This window comes from Phaethon aethereus, assembly GCF_964289735.1.
Source record: "Phaethon aethereus genome assembly, chromosome: Z".
NCBI lineage: Eukaryota > Metazoa > Chordata > Aves > Phaethontiformes > Phaethontidae > Phaethon > Phaethon aethereus.
This window is the reverse complement of record NC_138577.1, coordinates 3485061-3506076: the sequence shown is the minus strand read 5'-3', so window position 1 is coordinate 3506076 and position 21016 is coordinate 3485061. Positions and strand designations below refer to the sequence as shown.

Here is a 21016-nt window from a genome sequence, read left to right as displayed (position 1 = left end):
GCAGCACTGTGGGATGTCCCGGGCTCAATGTAAAAGTCCTTCTGAGCAGACCGATGGGTGCAGAAAAGTCTTAAAATCTTGGCAAGTGCTGGGGGTTTAAACCCAGGGAAGATGTTATGGGGGACAGCCGTTCCCAGTTCTGCCACAGGCAAGTCACCGATACGCTTCACCCCTCTGCTCTTCTGTCAATGTGAAAAATTTAATAAAAAAGTAGAGGAAAGCATATTTTGCAAAGCTGTAGTACTTGTATAAATGGAGAGGCTGTAACTGCCTGGTTCTTAGGTGCCAGTGGTTTCATTTTTGGGTTGCTCACACCCCTGGTGCAGGGAGAGGTCACCCAGCCGTGGACCGGGCTGCTTCACTTACCAGCAATGTTGCTGCACTCCTGATTTAATAGATGGTTTGGCTCCACGATCCCTTGAACACTCAGGGAAAATACCATGCACATAAGTAGTAGCTAACGCTCCTGAGGTTCTCGGGACTTGTAAGCCACAATTTTGGATCCGTTTTGCTAGTTATTTGCCTGCTGGTGCTGCAGTTCACAAATCTGACATGAGAATTGGTTGGAGGGAGGCAAAGGCATGACCACTCATTGAAGCATGCGCTAGTCCTCACCCTATTTACCCAGTTTACTGTGAGGACATCAAAGGAACTGGGAGAGGATGGAAATCAATAGGATTAAGGAATCTCTTCAGTCTTGACACAGAAAATCATTCTTGCTGCATCACTCATCTGACTGTTAGAGGCATCGAGAAGATGCTTTTAAAGGAGTCTGCTGACCCAGCCGCTCAGCAGCCTAGTATGAACCTTACCCCTTCTTCTAGACCCACCTGAAGTCTTCAAAGCACTCAGCAGCAAAGGGGTCGGCCCCAGCAACATGTTCATCAGCCCCAACTTTTCTCTCAGAAGAGTTTGGTTACCCGTTAGCCCATGGGAATTCATTTCTGCTGAAGGCAAACCTCTTCCAATCCGATCTTTTAGTTTTTGTGCAGACTTCACGTTAATTGAGGAATTTTGCCTCCAGGAGCAGGAGCTCAGACACTTTATAAACATTTGATAGCTCTGACCACCTCTTCTAAGTTTTTTTTTGGTTGGTTTTTTTTTTTTAATTATTATGCTTCTGGATGCCTCAAATTCACCGAGCTCACCAGTATGGTATTTTTTTGTCTCTCATATATTGGGTGTACCCAACAACAGTGTCACAGCCTTTAATAACACACTTTAATTAATCCTGGAATTGCGAATGTGCTATTATGGTAATTTTTCAAAGAGAGATCACAATAGTAAAGAAAAATCTGTGCTGCTTGCACAGGGCTGCACCAGGAATCCATGCAGATCAGGAAGTTAATCTCTTAATCATTCTGCCAATGTGACCCAGTGGTGAGAGCAGAGACCTATGACTACCTGAGCTCTCTGGACTGATGAAACTACTTCCATTATCTGAGATGGCCTTTCCCACCTGCAAAATAGGAGGAGCAGCTCTGATGTCCTCTGTAGGGCCTTGGAGATGGCTGCTGAGAAGTGCTGCGTAAGGGGTAGACATCCCGACTAACAACCCTCCTCTGCAGTTTGCTATGTTTTTACATTTATGAATGTTTCCTTTCTCGATGTCTGTAGGAGACAGACCCTGTGTGGATACCTGTGCCTCAAGGAACAAGACATGAAGAGGCTCTGCTCTCCCTAGTCACCTGTCTGCATGGTAACAGCTGCTGAACTTGTCCCTCTTCCATCTGCTGTCTCAGGAAGCTGCTCTCAGAGAAGTTTCGTCTGCAAGCAAGGATGAAACCCCACCACACTCCTCTGCTCCTCAGCAGGGCAATATCTTAGGGCTAGGTTCTTCCACCATTTACACCTGTGACTAGCTGAGTTGCTCTGCTAAGATCACCGATACTGTTTCAGATTAATACATATCTACCTTTACAAAGAGCTGTACAGCTTCCTCCACAGACAAAAAGCCTTTGTCAACTTGGTGTCCACTTTAAACTGAGGAGGTGACTTTGCAGGCAGTTTATACCAAATTCATTCCAAGAGGCCTGGGAGCTGGGGCTGCTGGGCTCTGATCCCAGCCATGTACCAGTTTCTCTATGCACAAAAGAGTCCTGGTGCTTGCCAACAGGGAGCCAAACACACAAAAGATGAGGAGAAAGAAGGTAGAGGAAAGTCTCAGTGAGGGGTAGAAGTTGGAGAAGACAAGGGTGGAAAAGCAGGGCTGGAAGAAAGATTTTAGAAGCCGAAAAGCTGAAGGAAGAGAGAAAAACATCTGCAAATAAGCAGCAGCAAAGACTCGGATGGAAAAAATGCAAGAAAGAAGATAAAACTTTTCCAAATGCCACAAAGTCCATGAGCAAGAAAGGATACAAGGTTGTAAATGGATTCTTCACTCCCCTCTTCTGAAAAGGACAGAGGAAAAACCAATGGCCTACATACCAGGGAGCTGGTCGAGGGCAATGCCATGGGGAGAAGCTGGATTGCTCCCACCAGTCCTCCTGGTGTCACTCACTGCTCCTCCTGCATAAAGGGCAACCTGGCCATTAACACGCGGAGCTGAGAGAGCAGTGAGGAGGTGTCCCTTCTCCCCACCACCAAAACCCTTCTGAGACCTTCCTGTTGACATCTGGCCACATTTTGTGTTGCTCTGTCTTAAAATGTGGTTGGTGCTCCAGCCTCCACGTTCTATGTGTTCAAACTATGACATTGGTGGCAATCCAAGGCAGTCCAAAGAGGAAGAGTTGCCATCAAAATGATAAATCACCACCCTTTTTGCACAAAAATAACAACTCCAGTCCCGCGCAATTTATTCTGTGCAAGCAGAGGCCTCACACACTAGCTTTGGGACTCTGATATTCCACAGCAAAGCAATATCAGCCCTTTAGTGTCCATCTCATAGTAACAGATTCATAGTTTTATATTTAACAAGGAAAATGAAGATGAGTCACCAAGTACTTTCTGTCTAAATGCAAAAAAGATTTTGCAAATATTTGCAGTTTGAAAGGCATTTTAATAGAAGTTTGATGAAACTCTTCTACAAATCTGTGCAGATTTTAAAGGATGCCTACATATAATTCCTGTCCTAATAATACATTATTATATTGCAGAGAACATACAGTATTCTTGTATTAAAATGTCAAACACTTTGCTTTGGATGGGTCATTTCGTCAAAAAAAAAAATCCATAGGGAAGAAATAATCTTTAAAATACTATGTTTCATGTATTTTCCAGTTAAATGTTTTGAGCATCACAGTGGAGAGGAGTCCGCTAACTTCAGTCAGTTATAAACACCCTTAGAAAATGTTTTTAAAGGCAACTGAGTGAGCTAAAATATCATAGTAAGTGATCTTCTTGAGAGTTAAGCATTAGTTTTCTTCTCAAAGAGTGGGTTTTTGCTCCTTTCTCACAAGGCCTTGATAGAATGTCCTGTATCCTTTCTTGGTAAGCTTTCTCTGCTGCTAGACCTGATTCATATTCTCGCTGCTTCTCCTCTTCCTCAGCATCACGGGCTTGTTGTCGATAGGCAATTTGAGCCCTAAGTTGCTCTTGGTATTCTTTTGCTTCCTTTACTTTTCTGGAAATGACATAAGAATAGCTTATTTATGAAGTGTGGATAAAAAAAAAATAAACAACATTATTATTATTTAATCTGCTAGCATTCAACCTTAGACTAAAGAACCATTCAAAACTCCTTGTAGAAGTTCAAGAATAACTGCCACTCTATTAACCAAATGCTACATGCTAACCTTATGTTCTTCAGAGAACGAATTGCATTCTGTTGTATCTTATAAAGCAGATGGCAAAATCAGTGCTTAACAAAAAAAAAAGAGCAAGAACAACTCCTTGTGATCAGCGTGCCTTCCCTGCCCCTCACAGTGGTGGTGTGAGGACAGAGAATGAGTGTGTCAGGTCTCAGTCCTCTCTTAGCTCAGGCTTATTGCTGCAGCAGCCTTACACCGCATCTCCGCTCCCTCACGCTGAAGGTAAGTTACTGCCCACGGGGAAGGCAGGGTGCAGGCTCCTGCTGCAGTGTTGTACTGATATTCTAGGAAATGGCTGTCAGAAGAAATCATTCTACCTCAAGACTCATCTATTACTTTCACTACCCTCTGGAGAAGCAGTGGAAGTCCACCTACGTGTTCAGGCATTTCTGGAGCAGGAGTCACACAGGCTCACACAGACACTTCAAATGCCAACAGTCTAGTCAAGACTTGTGCGCTAATGCAACACAGTTGAACCACAAACACTTAGTGACATCACTGAATGCCATCTTTGCCAAGTGAAGCATATCCAAAATGAAGCCCAGCATTTTTTTCCTTCAGAATGGTGAGATTCCTGCCATAACCAGGAGATTGTTACCAATAAAGCCATCAGAGAACACAACAGATACTGGCTCTGGAAGGAGCTCCTCAGTTACCTCCCATGGACGAGTGTAGAGAAAGGGCAGGAGTACAAGAAGGAATTTAAGCAAGTGAAATTAAGGCCCATTGCCCTAGGCTTTGCATGACACCCAGAGGAACATTGCAGCTACTGCGTATAACTATATTCTCACCCTGAGGAACCGTAAGGTAAGGAGAACCCCGTGCAGTTGCATTACGTGCAGTAGTCTGGTATTTTGGTGGCTGATTAAGGGATGTGTGTGGGCGGAGTTTAGCAGTAAGCCAAAATGCACTAGTTCTCCTTGGTAAGTAACTAATCTTTCATAAACCCTCCTCCCCAAACCTCTGCCACGCCCAAGAACAGCTCAGAGTATGAAGCGACATATTTAATAAACATGATGTATGTAAGTCACATGATGGTCTAAAAAGACCAAAACAAGGATATGTAATAAAACACCGTTATTTGCATGATGAGATCAGAATTAGTGATTTAATACCAATTGCAGTTTGGAGTTGGTAGGCTGCATGGTGGCAGAGCCTCTCTGAACAGAAGCAAGCTCACCCAGTGCTCTTAGAGTTATCTGAAAATGAGAATTAGCCTACTCACAAGTTTAAAAGATTGATCTGCAATGAAATTAACTGATGGCATCAAAGAAAAATACCTTGCATATTTTTCTTCTTCTATATGCTTGAGTTCTGTGATTGCTTCAGCTAATAATTTCCTCTCTTGAGCGACTTCTTCCTGCTCCCTTGCATTTCTCTGCACTGCAAAAAACCAAAAATACTTTTAGAAGATAACAGCACTACTCAGCTTGAAGGGACAGTGAGACTGTATTCAAGCCAGGTAGCTTTAATAGTAAGCTTGAGTTTTGTTGCTTCTGAAGAGGCACACAAACAATGGCAAGTGTATTAGCTTATTTGTTTCTCATGCACCCAGAATAGAAAAGATTTCACATTCAGAGCTTAATAATAATAATAAAATTAATAATAATGACTGCTTGCTCACACGATCCTTACTTTATGAGGCTTTGCTCTGGTGATAGCAATGGGAAATTAGTGTAAGGAATGCCTGTAGGAGTAAAGTTTCAGAAGCAGATTCAGAGACAGTGGCATTGTGGTCCACTCAACCATACAGCCCATGCATGCTGGGCCAGATGATCTTCCCAAAAGCAGCGTCTTGTACTCCCTCTGCCTTTGCCAAGACTTGCATTCGTAGGGTAGGTTTGGTGCACAGACAGCGACCTGTTATTACTTACACTTCTCCTCCATCTGCAGTTGTCTTGTATCCAGGATATCTTTCAGTAGCTGCTTTCTAGCCTCTTTTTCTAATCGCATTTGCTCAGCCTTCTTGGCCCAAACCTTCGCTGTCTCTTCTTTGAGAAGCTCGTCCACTTCTTTTTCTCGCTGTTTCTCCTCCTCCAGCTGTTGAGCCAGGTGTGCCAGATAAGCCTGTTGCTCCTTGAACAGCTCTTGCTGCAAACACACACACATTTGCAGATTTGAGTAAATGAGTTCAAAACATTTCAAAACATGAAGATAAACGGTGGTCTGCAGCCAGCGTGGGAATTGGGGAGCCTACAGCTCCATCCCAAACCCTGTCATGGGAAAGAGCTGTGCAGAATCTTCCTCCTGGCCAGTCCACAGCGCCTGGACAACAGCGTAAGAGCAGAACAAATCTAGAGTGATCCCCTCCCCCATAGCTGCCTACAACACAGACATTTTACAAACTTTCCACAGCTGACCAGGGTACTTGAACCTCACCTGCATTAGAAGCCTTGGGATCTGTAAATGTAATAGTAAATAATAATAAATATCACCTCTTCTAATTTTGTGCCAAGGTCTAACAGTGAATTCATAAAACTTTCCTAACCTACATAAGCTTCTAAATACCTTGAGCAGAGAAATTAATGCAGCTTCCAGCTCCCTCTTAAAGTTACTCTGAGACCCATTTTCACCTTGCAGTTGGACAGTTTTACATTTAGGAAGTGGCAGATACATCCATGGTTTCATGGCATCACCAGGATATTTAACATGAGGGTTTTGTATCTATATATCCAGCTATTAAAGATTTTAAACCATTTCTTAGTATTAATGAGTTAGAATAAGTTAAATATTTACTTTCCTCTGCAGTTACAAATATTTAATAAATCAGGTCCATGAAACAAAAAACATTTTTCTAACCTCCGTTACGTCCATGCAGTTTTAAGGATAAAAAAAGCTCAGGTGATCTATACACAGTGAAATCAGAGGGACAAGATTCCAGGATTTCCTGAGAGCCCGCTTCTTTTGACTAGCCTGGTAGCCTTGCTGATTGCAAAGCACACTGTAAAGTACTCACTGTGGTTTTAACAGATAATAGGCTTCTTCAGAGAAGTAGGGCGCTGGCAGGAGGAGAAGCAACAGGCTATGCAACAAAAGAATTAACTTGCTCAGAGAAAAGGGTTTGTGTCTGATCTCATTTATACTGTGCAGTTCACTAAGGGCCACAAAATTAGTCTAGATGAGTTATTGTCCCACACCTTCAGAATGAACACCTCTAGCCCTTACTTTTGTTTTTGTCTTCTCCTCAGTGTCTTCCTGGGGTTCCTGAAGAGATTTTTCTAAGATCTTCATCTCTAGGGCAAGTTCACCTTGTTTTTCTTTATTAAGACGATTCTTCTTATCCTGTGCTGCATTAAGCAACACATCTCTGCATTCCTTCTGTTTCTGTAGTTTCTCCATCTGAAGTTTTTCATTTTCTAGCTTAAGTAGTTGCTGCTGTTCTTCCTAGAACAGTAAAAATAGCCAGCTTGTAAAAACATTGCATAACTTCAAACTAAGTGATGGCTAGAATTAGTTTAATTGGAACACTGAAGAGCAAAGATAAACATTTAAAGCCTTTCTTGCTGACGTTAGAGAACTAGTGTCATCCATTAGACTTGTTAAAGCATGAACATTTTAGCATATCGTTCATTAGAATTCAGGATTTTCTCTTTAACCATCACATGCACTACAATACCAAAACACTGGAATGCCTGATACACTCCAGATATTTTAAGTGGATAGACAGAGTCATCTCTTGAGAGAAATCACTATCATTGCAGCACATATGATCTATATCCAAGTCTTCACACGCAGCCAGAACCACTAACCGATAACAAAGCCACGTGTTCCTCCTGTTTCTGCATATATTATCTGTCCTGTGTCTGTGCTGGATGTTCAGAGCACTGCGTCTCGTAGACATAAGGTTGCACAAAGTAATTGTGATGGGCATATTCTGGTGGGCAGTTCCTGAATTTCATGGCTTCAAACCATCCCACTTTATATTGGAAAGAACATGAAAATGGACAGTAAAGTTGAGTTCTTAAGAAAGAAACAATAAAAAATAGCAAACATATAATCAAGATCAAACAGCTATATGTATATTCAAGATTATTTAGACAAAAGAAAAAAAGAAGTCCCAAAGCAGCATCAATAACGTAACTTAGCATAACTCCTGAACATCCTGCATTTGAATAAATTTACAAGCACTCAGACATAGTCATAAAACAGCATGTGGCTATCATTAGCTTATCCACAGGTCTCAGAAACAATGCTTCAGCTGTCTTGAAGGTACACAGTTTTTCTTAACCTGTTTTTTAATTAAACGTCTCTATTGTAATGTCAATAAATATTCTAACATGCATCAGCAGGTTTGCCATAAACAGTGTGTCTAATGTTCCCCATACAGAAGTACAAACTGCACCTCCTAAGGAACATAACTTGTTATGCTGGATGTAAAGCACTCACTGACTCTTCCAGCATTTCAAAGCCAAAGCTGACTTTACGATCTTTCTGAACAGCCAAATTCATTTTCAGAAGCTGGTAAAACGGCTTTGAAGCTCAGTGTATATTATTTGAACCACTAAGTAATCCAAAAAACTATTGAACAGTAAAGAAGGAAAGAAGGTGGAAATAGTTAGCAGTCTACTGGGCAAGCTGGCACATCTTAAGTTGAATTCTGACATCAGTGAAGTTGCATGAGAGTAGGTAAGCATGGGATCCACAGTGCTTACTCTGGGAAAGTTTATACGACGGGGTAACACAACATTGCAAATGTACAAAGAAATCACTCCCAACCACCCATCTGCAAGCCAGGACCAAAGCGCTATGACAGAAATTCATCTAGCACTTGTGAGACTACAGACAGAATAACATGATTGGCAACACCTCAAGATATCAGTTTTTCAAGGGAGAGAAAGGACACAACGGGAGGAAGGCAGCTAAAGTAGGTAACAGCTAATGAAAAAACTAATGCAAAAATTGCTGTCTGTTTTGTCATCCAGACTGAGATATCTTGATGCACACACAGTCTACTGTGGCAAAGGTGCAAGTTTTGCTTCCCTAAATAACCATTTCCATTGCAACAACCAGAAGAAACCATTATACCCAGGGACGCTTAGCTGTCCATAGCATGTCCTTCACCCAGATGAAACCCCTGATCATTACAGGCTACCAACTCTGTCCTGAAAAACTTATAATGAGGCCATCTGTCACATCCCTCTTTTGCTGAAAAAGGATTACATCCCATTTTCAATACAGAAACTCTCCTTTATGGACCCTTTGAAGAAAGCTTTTTTTCCCAGAGACTAAATCACTTTACCAGAAATTTACCTCCTGACAGAGCCCAAGACAGCTGTCTGCAGGGGAAGCTACAGAGTCTTCTATTCTAATAGCATTTTTCTGAAAAGGCCAGTTAAGTGAAGTGTTCTTTGTCTGGGTGGTTCGGCAGTGCCTTAAAAGTTGTTACAAGAAAATAATTTTATTCTGCATGTGTTTAAATAAGTAAAACATTACAGTTTGGCTAGGAATAAGGACTCTACTGTCTTACAGCCACAATTTTCAGAGCTTTAGATCCATTATTGTTGTTATTTTTAAAAACTAGTGGAGTATGTATCTTGCCAACATCAGCTTCCAGTGCCTAACACAGTACCCTGAGTGATCATTCAATCGCTACACGTATATAGCTGCAAAATGAAGACTGAGCCTGAACCAAATAGTCTCCCATAACTCACAGTGTCAACACGGAATACTGTGAACTCGCAAGTCTCGCTAAAGCCAGCATGACTACAGCAAGCCTACACTGGGGAGAAATGAGAAAAAAAAAAAGAAAAAAAAAGAGGGCAGCAGCCAAACAGTCGGGCCAAGGTGGCCAAATGCCTCCCACAATGTGACACACAACAGCAATCAGCACTAACAGGTAAGAGAGCTTAGGCACTGCTTGCTAATCTGTTAAAAAAAGGATGTAGATTCTGAAATTCAGTCAGCTGGGACATAAGCAGTTGGGATTTTTCATATGAATGTCTCCTTATGTATGTGTCAGGGTCCTGAGCGCACCAACAGGCTCTGTAACCTCCCTTCCGGGGCTCGGCTGCCTGTGCTCGCAGCGAGCCCTGATGTGAGCCTCGGGAAAGAGCAGTGCAAGACAGGGCTGAGAGGAATCGCTCAGGAGCTGCAGCTAGGCTCAGTCTCTCGCCCTTCGTGCCTACACAAGCTATGCTGCAGCTACGCCTGCGCCTGAGGTCGATCCTGATCCACACCTGCTGACTTGACTTGCTGGCTTCATCTTGGACTTCATCACTACAGACCTGCCAAGCAGTTTGGACTGTTCCCTGACGCCGGTTACTGCCAGCGGACCTGCTCTGCTCCATTCCTTCGGGTACTGTGGGACTTTTGTCAGAGAGGACAGTGTACTTGCCTGCCCTGCTGTCACCTTAGGCTCCTGGCTCGCCTTCCACTCTTGCTGATTCCTCCCAGTGCACTTACCATGGTGATTAAACATACGTATCATAGTCTGAGATCTGGTGTTATGCGTTACAGCAGGGACACAAGACTCTCTAGCTATCCTGCAGGAAACTGGAAATCAGAAAATTGCAAAGATGTCTGGTAAAAGCTTAAAAACATTTCCATTTCCTACAAAGGTTCCGAGAGGCTTTGGATGCCAAAATCCTCTACAATGCTAAGTTTCAAAAGATGTATTTCCCTTCTGTAAACAGGAATGCATTTGCCACAGCTCTGGAAAAGAGGCTTAGCATAATAGGACAGTCACAGATACTAACGGGATCAGCGAAGATACAAATAAGGTATAGATTAATGTAAACGTCTAGTAAGCTTGTCATTAGGAGGGCCTTATATACAACCCTGAATTGAGAAATTGAGAATGATATGGAAGTTACCAGCAATCGAGCCTCTTCCTCCTTCAGCCGCTTTGCCTCCTCTTTGTGAGCACTGAGCACCGCTACCTGGGCGCTGAGCACATTCAGGATTTCCCGATTCTGTTCTGCTGATTTCTGCATCTCCACCGCCTCTCGCTTCTCCTTAGCCAATCTATCCTCTTTCCAAAGCTCTGCGAACATCTGCTCTTCCTTCTTCTGTTGCTTTTTCAGTTCCTCCTTCAGAGCTAGCTGGGCCAGCCGGTCTTCACACACTTCCTGCTGATGCTTCTTCATCCACTGTATACGAAGCTCCTCACATTGTTCTCTGAAAGGCAACATAACAGTTAAAAAAAAAAAAGTCTCAAAAATAATAAGCAAGTCTGGAGGTATGTGATGGATGGAGGTTCTCAGCTCATAACTACTCGAAGGACTACGGCTCAGAATGCCAAATTCTATGCCTGGTCTGACACTGACTCCTCGTGAGGCCTAAGGAATCACAGAGAATTTGATTCGATGGAGATTCTGACATTAATGAGTTGAAGAGCAGATCCTTTATTTGCATTTCTAAAAAATAATCTATATATACACATTATATATACAATGTGTATTTTATATTAAATGTATATGTGTAGTTGGAACATGTGTTGTGTCAGGTTTGTATATATGTATACTTTTTTAACACATAAAACACATGCACACTACACCTGTTCAAACATGTTGCTCTTTATTCAAATTAAGACTTTAGGTTTATCAGTCACTTGAAAGCTCATTCATTTTCAGAGCGGAAATTTAGGTTACACAGTTGAACAGGAACCACTATAAAGTTAGTAATTTTCTTAATGAAATTTCTTAATGAACATACACTATCAAACAATATTTAATTTGAACAGTAGACAAGCATTTTAATTCTGATCTATAACCAGGATATCGATTTTCATAAAATGAAAATGTGAAACTAGCAGACAATGGTGAAGATCTACAAGTGTCAAGGATCTGTAAGCTCTAAGGATGTGTGATAGACACACATGAATACTGTGAAGTCAAAAGGTATCTCACAATTTCATGCTGAATGAAACGATCTTCTACAGATTATTGCAATGCTATTTAGGAATTCATAGCAGACATCATAAGATATCATTGACTGAATCTTGAACCACTGCATGACAGCAGTCGTTCTGTAAAATGTGAAATACTATTTATACAATGTTTAGCTGACAATCCTGCGTAGCAAAAATATTAAATATTCATCAAGCAACTATCTCGCAGTACCATCAGTCTCCACATCGGGATAGTTATTTAATTTTCATAACTACAGCAATGAAACAAAATCTGAATGAATTCCATTGCCTAAGATTTTTTAACTTGAAACCAAAATTAAGTTTACCAGCACTAAAAGTAAACATTTGGTGGTTTGCTTTTTCACGTTCTGTGGCTCTGCTAAAGACCTGTCTTTGCAAAGTCTTCACTTTTCTAAATGATTCCTAAGTCCAATAGCTGCTGTCTCCATCTAAATGCACATCTATATTCCCTGACCTGGGTTTTGGGTATAGAATTAATAGGAGCGTTATTCTCTATCTGGGGCGATGGGTTTACACCTCCACAGAGGCTACAGAAACGATGCAAATTTGGCCTCTCCCTGAGGTCAATTGCTATATCCACTGGCAACAAGGCAAACAGGGAAAGAGTTTAACAACACAGGATGTGACTGGTTGTCTATAACTCATTTCTGCCTTAAAACTAGTAAGATTATGCTCTGGAATAACGGCTTCTTTACTTGACACTGTTCCTTCATCACCTCCCGCTCACCTCCTGCTAGCATGCACAGAATGAGCACAGCCTCTGGTATCATTAACGTGTGGCTGAGGCAACTATCAGCGTGTAATAATTACATGTGGGCTTACAAGATCTTCAAAATCTTTACCAATAAAACTCCACGCTAAGCCAGCCTAATAAAAATTACTGCGGGCTTATAAACCACAAAGAGCGTTTCCGCAAATAGCCCTCCTCAGGTTTAGGACCTGCTGAACAAGCTGCTGACAGACAGAAAAAGCGACAGTGCTGAAAGCCAGCCTGACCCTGTTCTCAGTGCCGCAGTGAGAGCCATCCAACCAGTCAATCTTCCGGTGGAGTAGTGCAAAATCAGAGCTGCGACTGCAGAGGGGAAGGGTTGCTACACCTCGCTCTCCCTTGGTGCTGCAGGAGTGGGATACAGCCAAAGAACAAAATGCTTGACCTGTAATTTCATGCAGAAGCAGAGGTCTCACCACATTTTCTTCCTGTTGGCATTCACTGTTTGCTGCTTCATGTTTCAGCTGTAAGCTTCTGGGGCTAGGGACATCTCTCTTCTTCCTCTGTTTGTAAAGCACCTAATGCCATGGAGCCTGTGGTGAAAGGTGCTAAACGCTACACACAAACAACGAAAGGGAGAGCAGTGCCATGGACGCAAAATTCTCATTTTGCTTGATATCCAGAAGGTATTTCTAACTTCTTAGCTGTTCCTGACTAAGAAGAAACAACAGCAAACTGCCAAGTCCCCTTTCATGAACACCAAGTTTCTAGAAGATAAAACCTCCCACACCTAGCAATTTTCTCCCCGAATCCTAATACACTCCACATCCTCTAACCAAATGTTGAGTTCTTTCCCAAGAGCTGGGCTTGTATCCTCTAAAGGAGAAACTGTCCCTGGAATGAGGAACCATCTTCAGCTCAGGTCTTCAGAAGAGAAGGGGAGGAAATACAGGAACAAAGGAGCAGACGCCAGTGCAGCCTAGTGAAAAGGGATGGCTGTTTTACCTCCTCGTATGAGATGGGAACCTTCTGACCACTCATTCACTAGTGTTCCCAGCAACGAAAGCAGAGAGCAGCACAGCGATGTGCATGCCATGAGCCACGACACACTCCAAGAGGTGCCCCTGCCTTCAAGGAGGTCAACAAATACACTACGTCATTGCTGGTTTTCTTACATTTTAACACTGGGATCTATCTTCCAGCTCCTGGGTAGGAGTTAGTGGTGATTCCAGACTACAATGCTAATTACAGACTTTTTATCAGGGCCTGTTGCAATAGGACAAGGGATAACAGTTTTAAACTAAAAGAGGGCAGATTCAGACTAGATTTAAGAAAGAAGCTTTTCACACTGAGGGTGGTGAACCCCTGGCCCAGGTTGCCCAGAGAGGTGGTCGATGCCCCATCCCTGGAAACACCCCAGGTCAGGCTGGATGGGGCTCTGAGCACCCTGCTCTGGTTGCAGATGTCCCTGCTCACTGCAGGGGGGTTGGACTGGATGGCCTTGAAAGGTCCCTTCCCACCCAAACCGTCCTGTGATTCTATGTATTCATGAAAAATCTATTTCTCAAATATTCTGAGGGAAACATGCCATTAGTGAGATTTGAAATCTTATACCACTAGAAATAACTGTATTATCTTCACACAATGGGTTCAAAGTTCTCTCAGCAGTGAAGGAATAAAGAATTAGTTATTCTTTTTCATGATTATAAACTAATCTGAATTTAATTGAATTCTCAGAGGGGAAGAGAAGTTAAATAAAAGTTCAGCATGGTTAGAATTTTAATAGAAAATAACCCTGTAATTGCTTGATTTCATCAAAATAATTCCTTCAAAGCAGCTTTCACAGCAACCTATAAACATCTGCTCCCCCAGATGGCTGTTCTGCTTCCTCACTTTGCTATCCTAAGCTTCTTAACATTAAAATTGTGCCCGTATGCAGCCACTTCCCAAAGACAGAAACTGCATTTATTCCCCCACCTCCCAGTTATTTATGTATTTTATGGCTGCAGTAGAAAGTTGCTGTGATAACAACATTCGCTGTATGGATGCCTCTGATGTTATCACAAGAAAGAGGATGTAATGTGTGTTTTATGCAAATTTTAAGACATTGCCGTTTTCTTTAAAGATACCAATGATGAACATGCCCTCGGGCTAAAACTAGCTGAATATCTTTTCATATAAGTTTTAGCCCTTCATGAAAATTAATTCCAGCGGGACTCAGGTGGTCCAAGGACTGCACCTTCTGCCACCTTGCGACAATGGACCCTTCCTGGCCAACATCACTAGTGAGCAGCTGTTAAATCTATACCCTCAGGCTATAGCTCCAAACCCAGTTCACATGGCTGCCAAAAGCACTGCCTTTTAGTACTCTGGAATAAAGTACTGGAGTGCTGTACACTATAGGTGCTCCTATAGCTCATGTTTGAGAATCTATACCTGTAAAAAGAGTGGAGCGCCTTGCTTGAAGTTAAAAGAAATATAAAGAAGTCTGTATTAGGTTTCAGAAAGACATTCAAAATAGTTGTAAATTCACAGACAAAGAGAAACAGAAAATAATGCGTATATCCACCTGTTACTGCAATGGCCTCCCAGGGCTCCTCTGGGTGTGCCCTAGAGCAACAGTCTCCAAAGTGGGGTGTGCAAGATAATCCACTGGGGTGTGGGAAGAAAATACGTTTTGTACCATTAATAAATAACATTCAAAATAAAAATAGTGTTTATTTCATCTTTACCTCACCCTCTTTTAATTTCTATTTTTGCATACGTTTTATAATGTACCTAATATACAAGTACAGTAGTGCAAATATAGAATTTATAAATAAGTAAAGATATTGGGGGTGAGCATGAAATTTTTTTTTTTTTTTTTTTTTTACTGGTAGGGGTGTGCAATCAAAAAGGTTTGGAGACTATGGCCCTAGAGGGCAGGTTCTGACAAAATTACACATTTCTGGTTGTGGGTCTTCAATAAGTGTTGCTTTCCTGAGCAGCAAAGCCGGCTCCCAGATCTCTGCATGTACCAGGATAGTTTAGGAGGAAGAGTAACAGCTAACAGTGGGGAGAAAAAAAAGCAGATTTGGGGCTACCTAAAGGCACCAAATACATGCAGATTCAGCTATTAGAAGTTACTAATCTAATCAGAATTGATCACCACAGTAAAGACTTCCTTTCTCATTGGAAAAGGACAGAGAAGAAAAACTTTAAAATATTTCTAAGCATATACATGAAGAAAAATATCTGGCTTTTGAATGAGGTATCAACAGACAGTTGAACTGTTGTCAGCTGGTGTTATTACAGTTGGTTTTTTTTAATAGGGCCCTTAATTTAAAAGTAGAAAGAGACAGAGCTAGAGGAACAGAGGGAAGAACTGACTATGGAAATGTATTTCCATTAAATCAGGACAGTTAAAAAGAAGGACTCTGCACTGTAGGATGAAGATTCATTTACAAAGATACTCAAAGACTGCTACTCACAACAGCTGTGAAGAAAGATGATTTTGCTACCTGTAAATCCCCTGAAATACCACAGCCAGCAGAATGTCACTCAGTAAAGCTCCAGCAACACTTTTCAATGGGATACTATGTGGCATGAATACTGCCTAGATCCAAGAGCAGACCGGGAAAGGTAGAAGGATGATGGGAATGATCCCACGAGACCAGAGTGAACCATATATCAGTAGAGCTATACTGGGAAGAAAGAGGACCTGAGACATTAAGACAGGCAACTGCAGTGTCAAAGTCCAAGTATGTATCTCCAGATGATGAAATTCACTGGTAGGATTCATTTTGCAATTAAAATACCCGAAATTAGGCATCTAAAACAGGAGCCTACATGTGAGCTAAATTCCCATTCTAATTAATGGGAACCTAATCAATGCAGTTGGGGGAGGCTAGGGTGTGGTTCAACTGGCAGACCAGTATAGGCCTACTTTAGGATGACATTAGGTTCCTTTAACTGTCCTGATCTCAATGAAGATCTACCGAGTAGAACACAATTTCAGATTCCCAGAGTATATAGAGATACTAGCCCTCAGACACTTACATTTAGGTGTCTAAATCGCAAGCTGAATCCCTCCTCCTTGGTATGTAAGACAAGCTACAAGTACAAAATAAAAGGCACTCCAGCAGCGTCTTCTCTAACCAATTTAAAAAGTGAATTTCAACCACTTTGTGCATGGGTAGAGATCAAACCAGGAACTGTAAACTGTGAGTGCCATACTTTAAAGCCAGCATGCAAATTTAGAAGTGCATATCCTCCCTTGACACCTGTCTCAGTCAATGAAGCCCACATTTAAGAAACCAACATTTATCTGTGAATTTGGTTAATTAGAGTTTGTGCACAAGTGAAAGCAAGTGTTGGTTTTTATCCCCAGCCTCTGCACAGAGAATCAGGTGGTGTGGATTTCCATTGCACTGTGGGAGACTGGGAAGAGATACTTCAAATGATTACAATTAAATTACATTAATATTATTTTCATCCCTTCCTTGAAAAAAGGGTTTTCAAGACTTGAACAAGTCAGATTTCATGCCAAGGCCTCAGGGCCTGATAAGCACCTGCAAATCTTAATGACTTCAAAAGACACTGCCAAGCTCAGCGTCCACGAGGACTTGGCGCAGAACTTCAGATTGCATTAAAACCTCAGCTTCGGCTGGTACTCTTGAAAATATGCAATAAATAAAAATACTGTGGTTTTGGACCATTTTAACTTTCCAAGGATCTTCGATGTGTTAGCTTAATAAGCATGATTTAGGCCAAATTAACCTTCCATGAACCCTTTTCAGCCCAGTAATAGAAAGCTGAAATAGAACTATACACCACATGAAGGAATTACAAAAACAGCTGATTTGGCAGGTGAAAGTGCAGGAATGCTCACACAGGAAAAGGAGTTTCGCACTACACTTGGAGGAACGTTTTCATGGTATCTCAACACTTAAACAGAGACAGGACAGTTCTCTGTACCTGTCGCCTTCATCTCTATTAATTAATTTTTTTCCTCACACACTTTACTGAGCATTACACCATTGCAAATTGGGATCCCTGGTCTTTAGAAGCTGGACGCTTTCATCAAAAGTCAGAAAAAGACTATACTCTGCTCCACTGCTTGCAACATAGCTGAGGCCTTTCAACTTCTGGCAAAGCTCAGACACCTCCATCCAACCACCTTAATTTTTTTTGTTTTATCATTTCAAGCACATTCATCTTTCCTTCCTCAGTTTATTACTGTCACCTTCTTGTTAAATTGCCTCTTAGTATTTACTTAACCCAAATTCTATTTGGTAAGATACCTGAATTGCTGCTCTCGTTTTTCAGCTACCAGCTGTTGTCTTTCTTTTTCTCTCTTCTCTCGCAGTAATTTTGCTCGCTCCTTCATTTTCTCTTGTTTCTCCAGTACCGTTTCTTCAAGTGACTCCATCTCAGCAAAGTACCTACTTTCCTCTGCCTCCAGAAGCTCACGAAGCCTGTAATGAAAACATTTAAATAAAAGCTAAAACAATCCTCCTGTTACATTACAAAGTTTTAGTTTATTTGTTTTGAGTGCAAAATGGGTACTGGGCTTCTTGCAGCACTTCTTGCAAATGCCAAAGAAGGGAACATCAAATTTTAACTCATGGATCATTCCTGTTGTGCCCATGGAAGGGATCTTACACCACAACAGGAATGATTTTGTCCTGGCACAATTTAAGCTCCTTATCTTACAAACCCATTTCCAATGCTGCTTTACAACTTCAGTCCCCCATTAAACAAATTCTTCTAATTTCCAGACTACATTTGTCACCGGGTGGTATCAGTTTGGTCTTGTACTATCATTATCCTTCAGTGTAATCCCTTCCTGGTATTTACCACCCTTCTCTATGCATCTAGAATGGTATCTTCTCTCAAACTACCTTTTGTTGCTCTAGCATCACTCCATAAACCACTTCATCCTGAAAGATCTTTGATGAGAAAATTATGTCAAATTGGCAATTTTTAAACACACCATCATTTACCTCTCTACTAATCCTAGTGGTAAGAAAACTGGGGCTAAGAAATCCAGGAACTCACTAATTCCAGCCCAAATGCCACAGTGGCCTCTGGGAAATCACTCTCACTTTTAAGCAATAGGATGCCCCTGCTACTGTGTGAGCAATAGCCCTATGGACCTACGCTGGCACTGCTGGTGGGAGTTAAAGCAGCAAAGCCAAAGCCCTACTAATTCTGGAAACTGCATTGCACTCTCTTCACCATGTACGGAGCCGAGTCTCCCTGAAAAGACAGCATGGGAATCTTAAGCAGATAAATAAGAACCAACTCCATGAAGTTCAACAAAAAAACTGCACCTGGAGAGGAATAATTGCATGCATTGGTACATGCTGGGGGCTGACTGGCTGGAAAGAGGCTCTGCAGAAAGGGACCTGGGGGGTCGTGGCAGACAAGCTGAACCTAAGCCAGCAATGCACCCTTGCTGCAAAGAAGGCCAATGGCATCTTGGGCTGCATGAGGAAGAGCACTGCCAGCAGGTCAAGGGAGGTGATCCCTCCTATCAGCATGGATGAAACCTCATCTGGGGCGCTGCGTCCCGTTCTGGGCTCCCCAGAACAAGAAAGATACAGACTTAGTGGAACGAGCCCAGTGAAGAACCACTAAGATGATTAATGGCCTGGAGCATCTCTCCTAAAAGGAGAATCTCTCCTAAAGATCTCGCTCTCCTGTGAAATCTGGGACTGTTCAGCCTCAAGAAGAGAAGGTTCAGTGGGATCTTGTCAATGTACGTAAACCCCTGAAGGAAGGGAATGCAGAAAAGCGAGACAGCTTCTTCTCAGTAGCACTCAGTGACAGCACAAGAAGCAACAGGCACAAATTAAAGCATGTGAAATTACACCTGAACACAAGACTTCTTTTTTTCCCACTGTGAGGGTGGTCAAATACTGGAACAGGTTGCCTACAGATGTGTTGGAGTCTCCATGTGCAGAGATAAGCATAACCCAAATGGACAGTCCTAGGCAACCTGCTCTAGGTGACTGCTTGAGCAGGGGGTTGGACTAGATTTGTCTCAGGATGTTCCTTCCAACCTCAGTGATTCTGTACAATTCCTGTCCTGTGAAGGACATCAGACTGGGGTATCAAACTGATGACCTTCACAGCTCCAAAGTCACTTAACGTGAAACAGTAACTGAGAAATTCAACCATATCAGGTTTTTTTCTAAGACCAGCACAGCACAATTCTGTTCTTTACAAGACAATAGTATGTCTCACCTTTATTATTTTTGAAAGGCTTCTGACAAATTTTAACTTCTTTCAACTGCTTCTGCTGCAAAGTATTATTTGTAGGACCTAAAAATTAACCTGCTGAGGTTGCAACAAAACCCTCAGTTACACCCAACAATTAGAGCTTCTGACACTTTTCTCAAAGTACTCTTCGTTCTTTTTAAAAATCAAGCAATGAAAGTGCTATAATACTACTTTTATCTTGCATTTGGCAGACAAGGCTCTAAATGCCACATAAACTGTACTAGTTACTGTGTTTGAACACATATCTCTATTGAGATGTGTAGATTATCTCTACACTAATATCTCTATTGGCTCAGTGATTAGTACTAGTAATAAGAGCCCAACAGCTACTGTTTGCTCTACATTGCTGCTTGACCGCCAATTAAGCACACCTATGCTTTCTGTTACAATGAATAACGAATACCATGCCACAATACACAGAGCTTAGCTCTAAGCGGACAGTTAAGTTGAAAATAACAGGGCAGATATCGGTATTAGCTACCTCTCTCGTCTCATGTCAGTCCCTGCCAGATACTCCTGCATTGTTGCATCCACCTTTCTCTGTACAATGCTGTGCAGCCATTTTTGTTCGTTGCGTTGCTGCCACTCATGGACGCTGCGACACTGGTTGTACAGCTTTAAGAAATCAGCATTTTCAAGGAGTTCCTTTTCTTTCTGTCTGCGGGCCAAGAGAAAGTTTTCACTTGTTTGTTCTCTAGGAGGCTTGGCTCTCTGTAAGAGAAAGCATATGTCAGTGGTGGAAATACAATCAGCTATTCTGGTTTTGATTTTTTTTATTTGAATTCATGACCAAATAAGTATGTAACACCAAACGATGAGAGTTCAGGGTAATTAGGGGCAAATCCCAACAAGCCTTGCCTTGAAAAGCACAACACCAGCACAAAGAGCATGAAATAGCTTCAGGTGCCAGCACTTGTCTGCTGCTCAGGCTACAGCTTAAATCTTACTTATACAGTCAAGAGAGCGCTCACGGTCTGCTTTACACATATCGAACAAATGTTCTCACCACAGGTAACCTCCAGCCACCTCCCGCTCCGGCACAGCTCCCCTGGGCTCCGAGCGCCTCCTCACACACCACCATGCATACGCGGGGCCCAAGTACCCCCAAAGGAGCTACCTCGCCCCGCAGAGGTACAGTCGGACCGGCTCCCCCAGAGACCCACAAGGGATGACAGCGGGGCCTCCCAAGGCCCTCAGCCCGCACGGCACCGGGCTACCCCAGGAATCCCACCCCGCACCGCTCCCGGCTGATCTCAGAGCGCCCTACCCCAACCGCCACCGGCTTAGGGTGCCCGCCCCAAGGACACCGCACCAGCTGGGAGCGGGGCGGACTCCGCAGGCGCGGTCCCTCACCAGCGCCAAGGAGTGCGGGACGGGCCCGGTCACCTCCCGGCACCCCTGCTGCCGCCGCCGGGCCTCCAT

The 21016-nt window shown here is 42.5% G+C and overlaps 1 protein-coding gene across 1 annotated transcript; it reads right to left on the bottom strand.

Annotated features, from left to right (window-relative positions):
* Window positions 1–3321: 3321 nt before the first annotated feature.
* Window positions 3322–21016, bottom strand: LOC309416039 (cilia- and flagella-associated protein 53-like; the record flags this gene model as incomplete). Its single annotated transcript, XM_082013774.1, has 8 exons — window positions 3322–3562; window positions 5030–5132; window positions 5624–5840; window positions 6915–7133; window positions 10562–10865; window positions 17611–17784; window positions 20076–20305; window positions 20948–21016. The coding sequence occupies 8 exons, from the start codon at window positions 21014–21016 to the stop codon at window positions 3322–3324; spliced, it is 1557 nt and encodes a 518-aa protein (XP_081869900.1).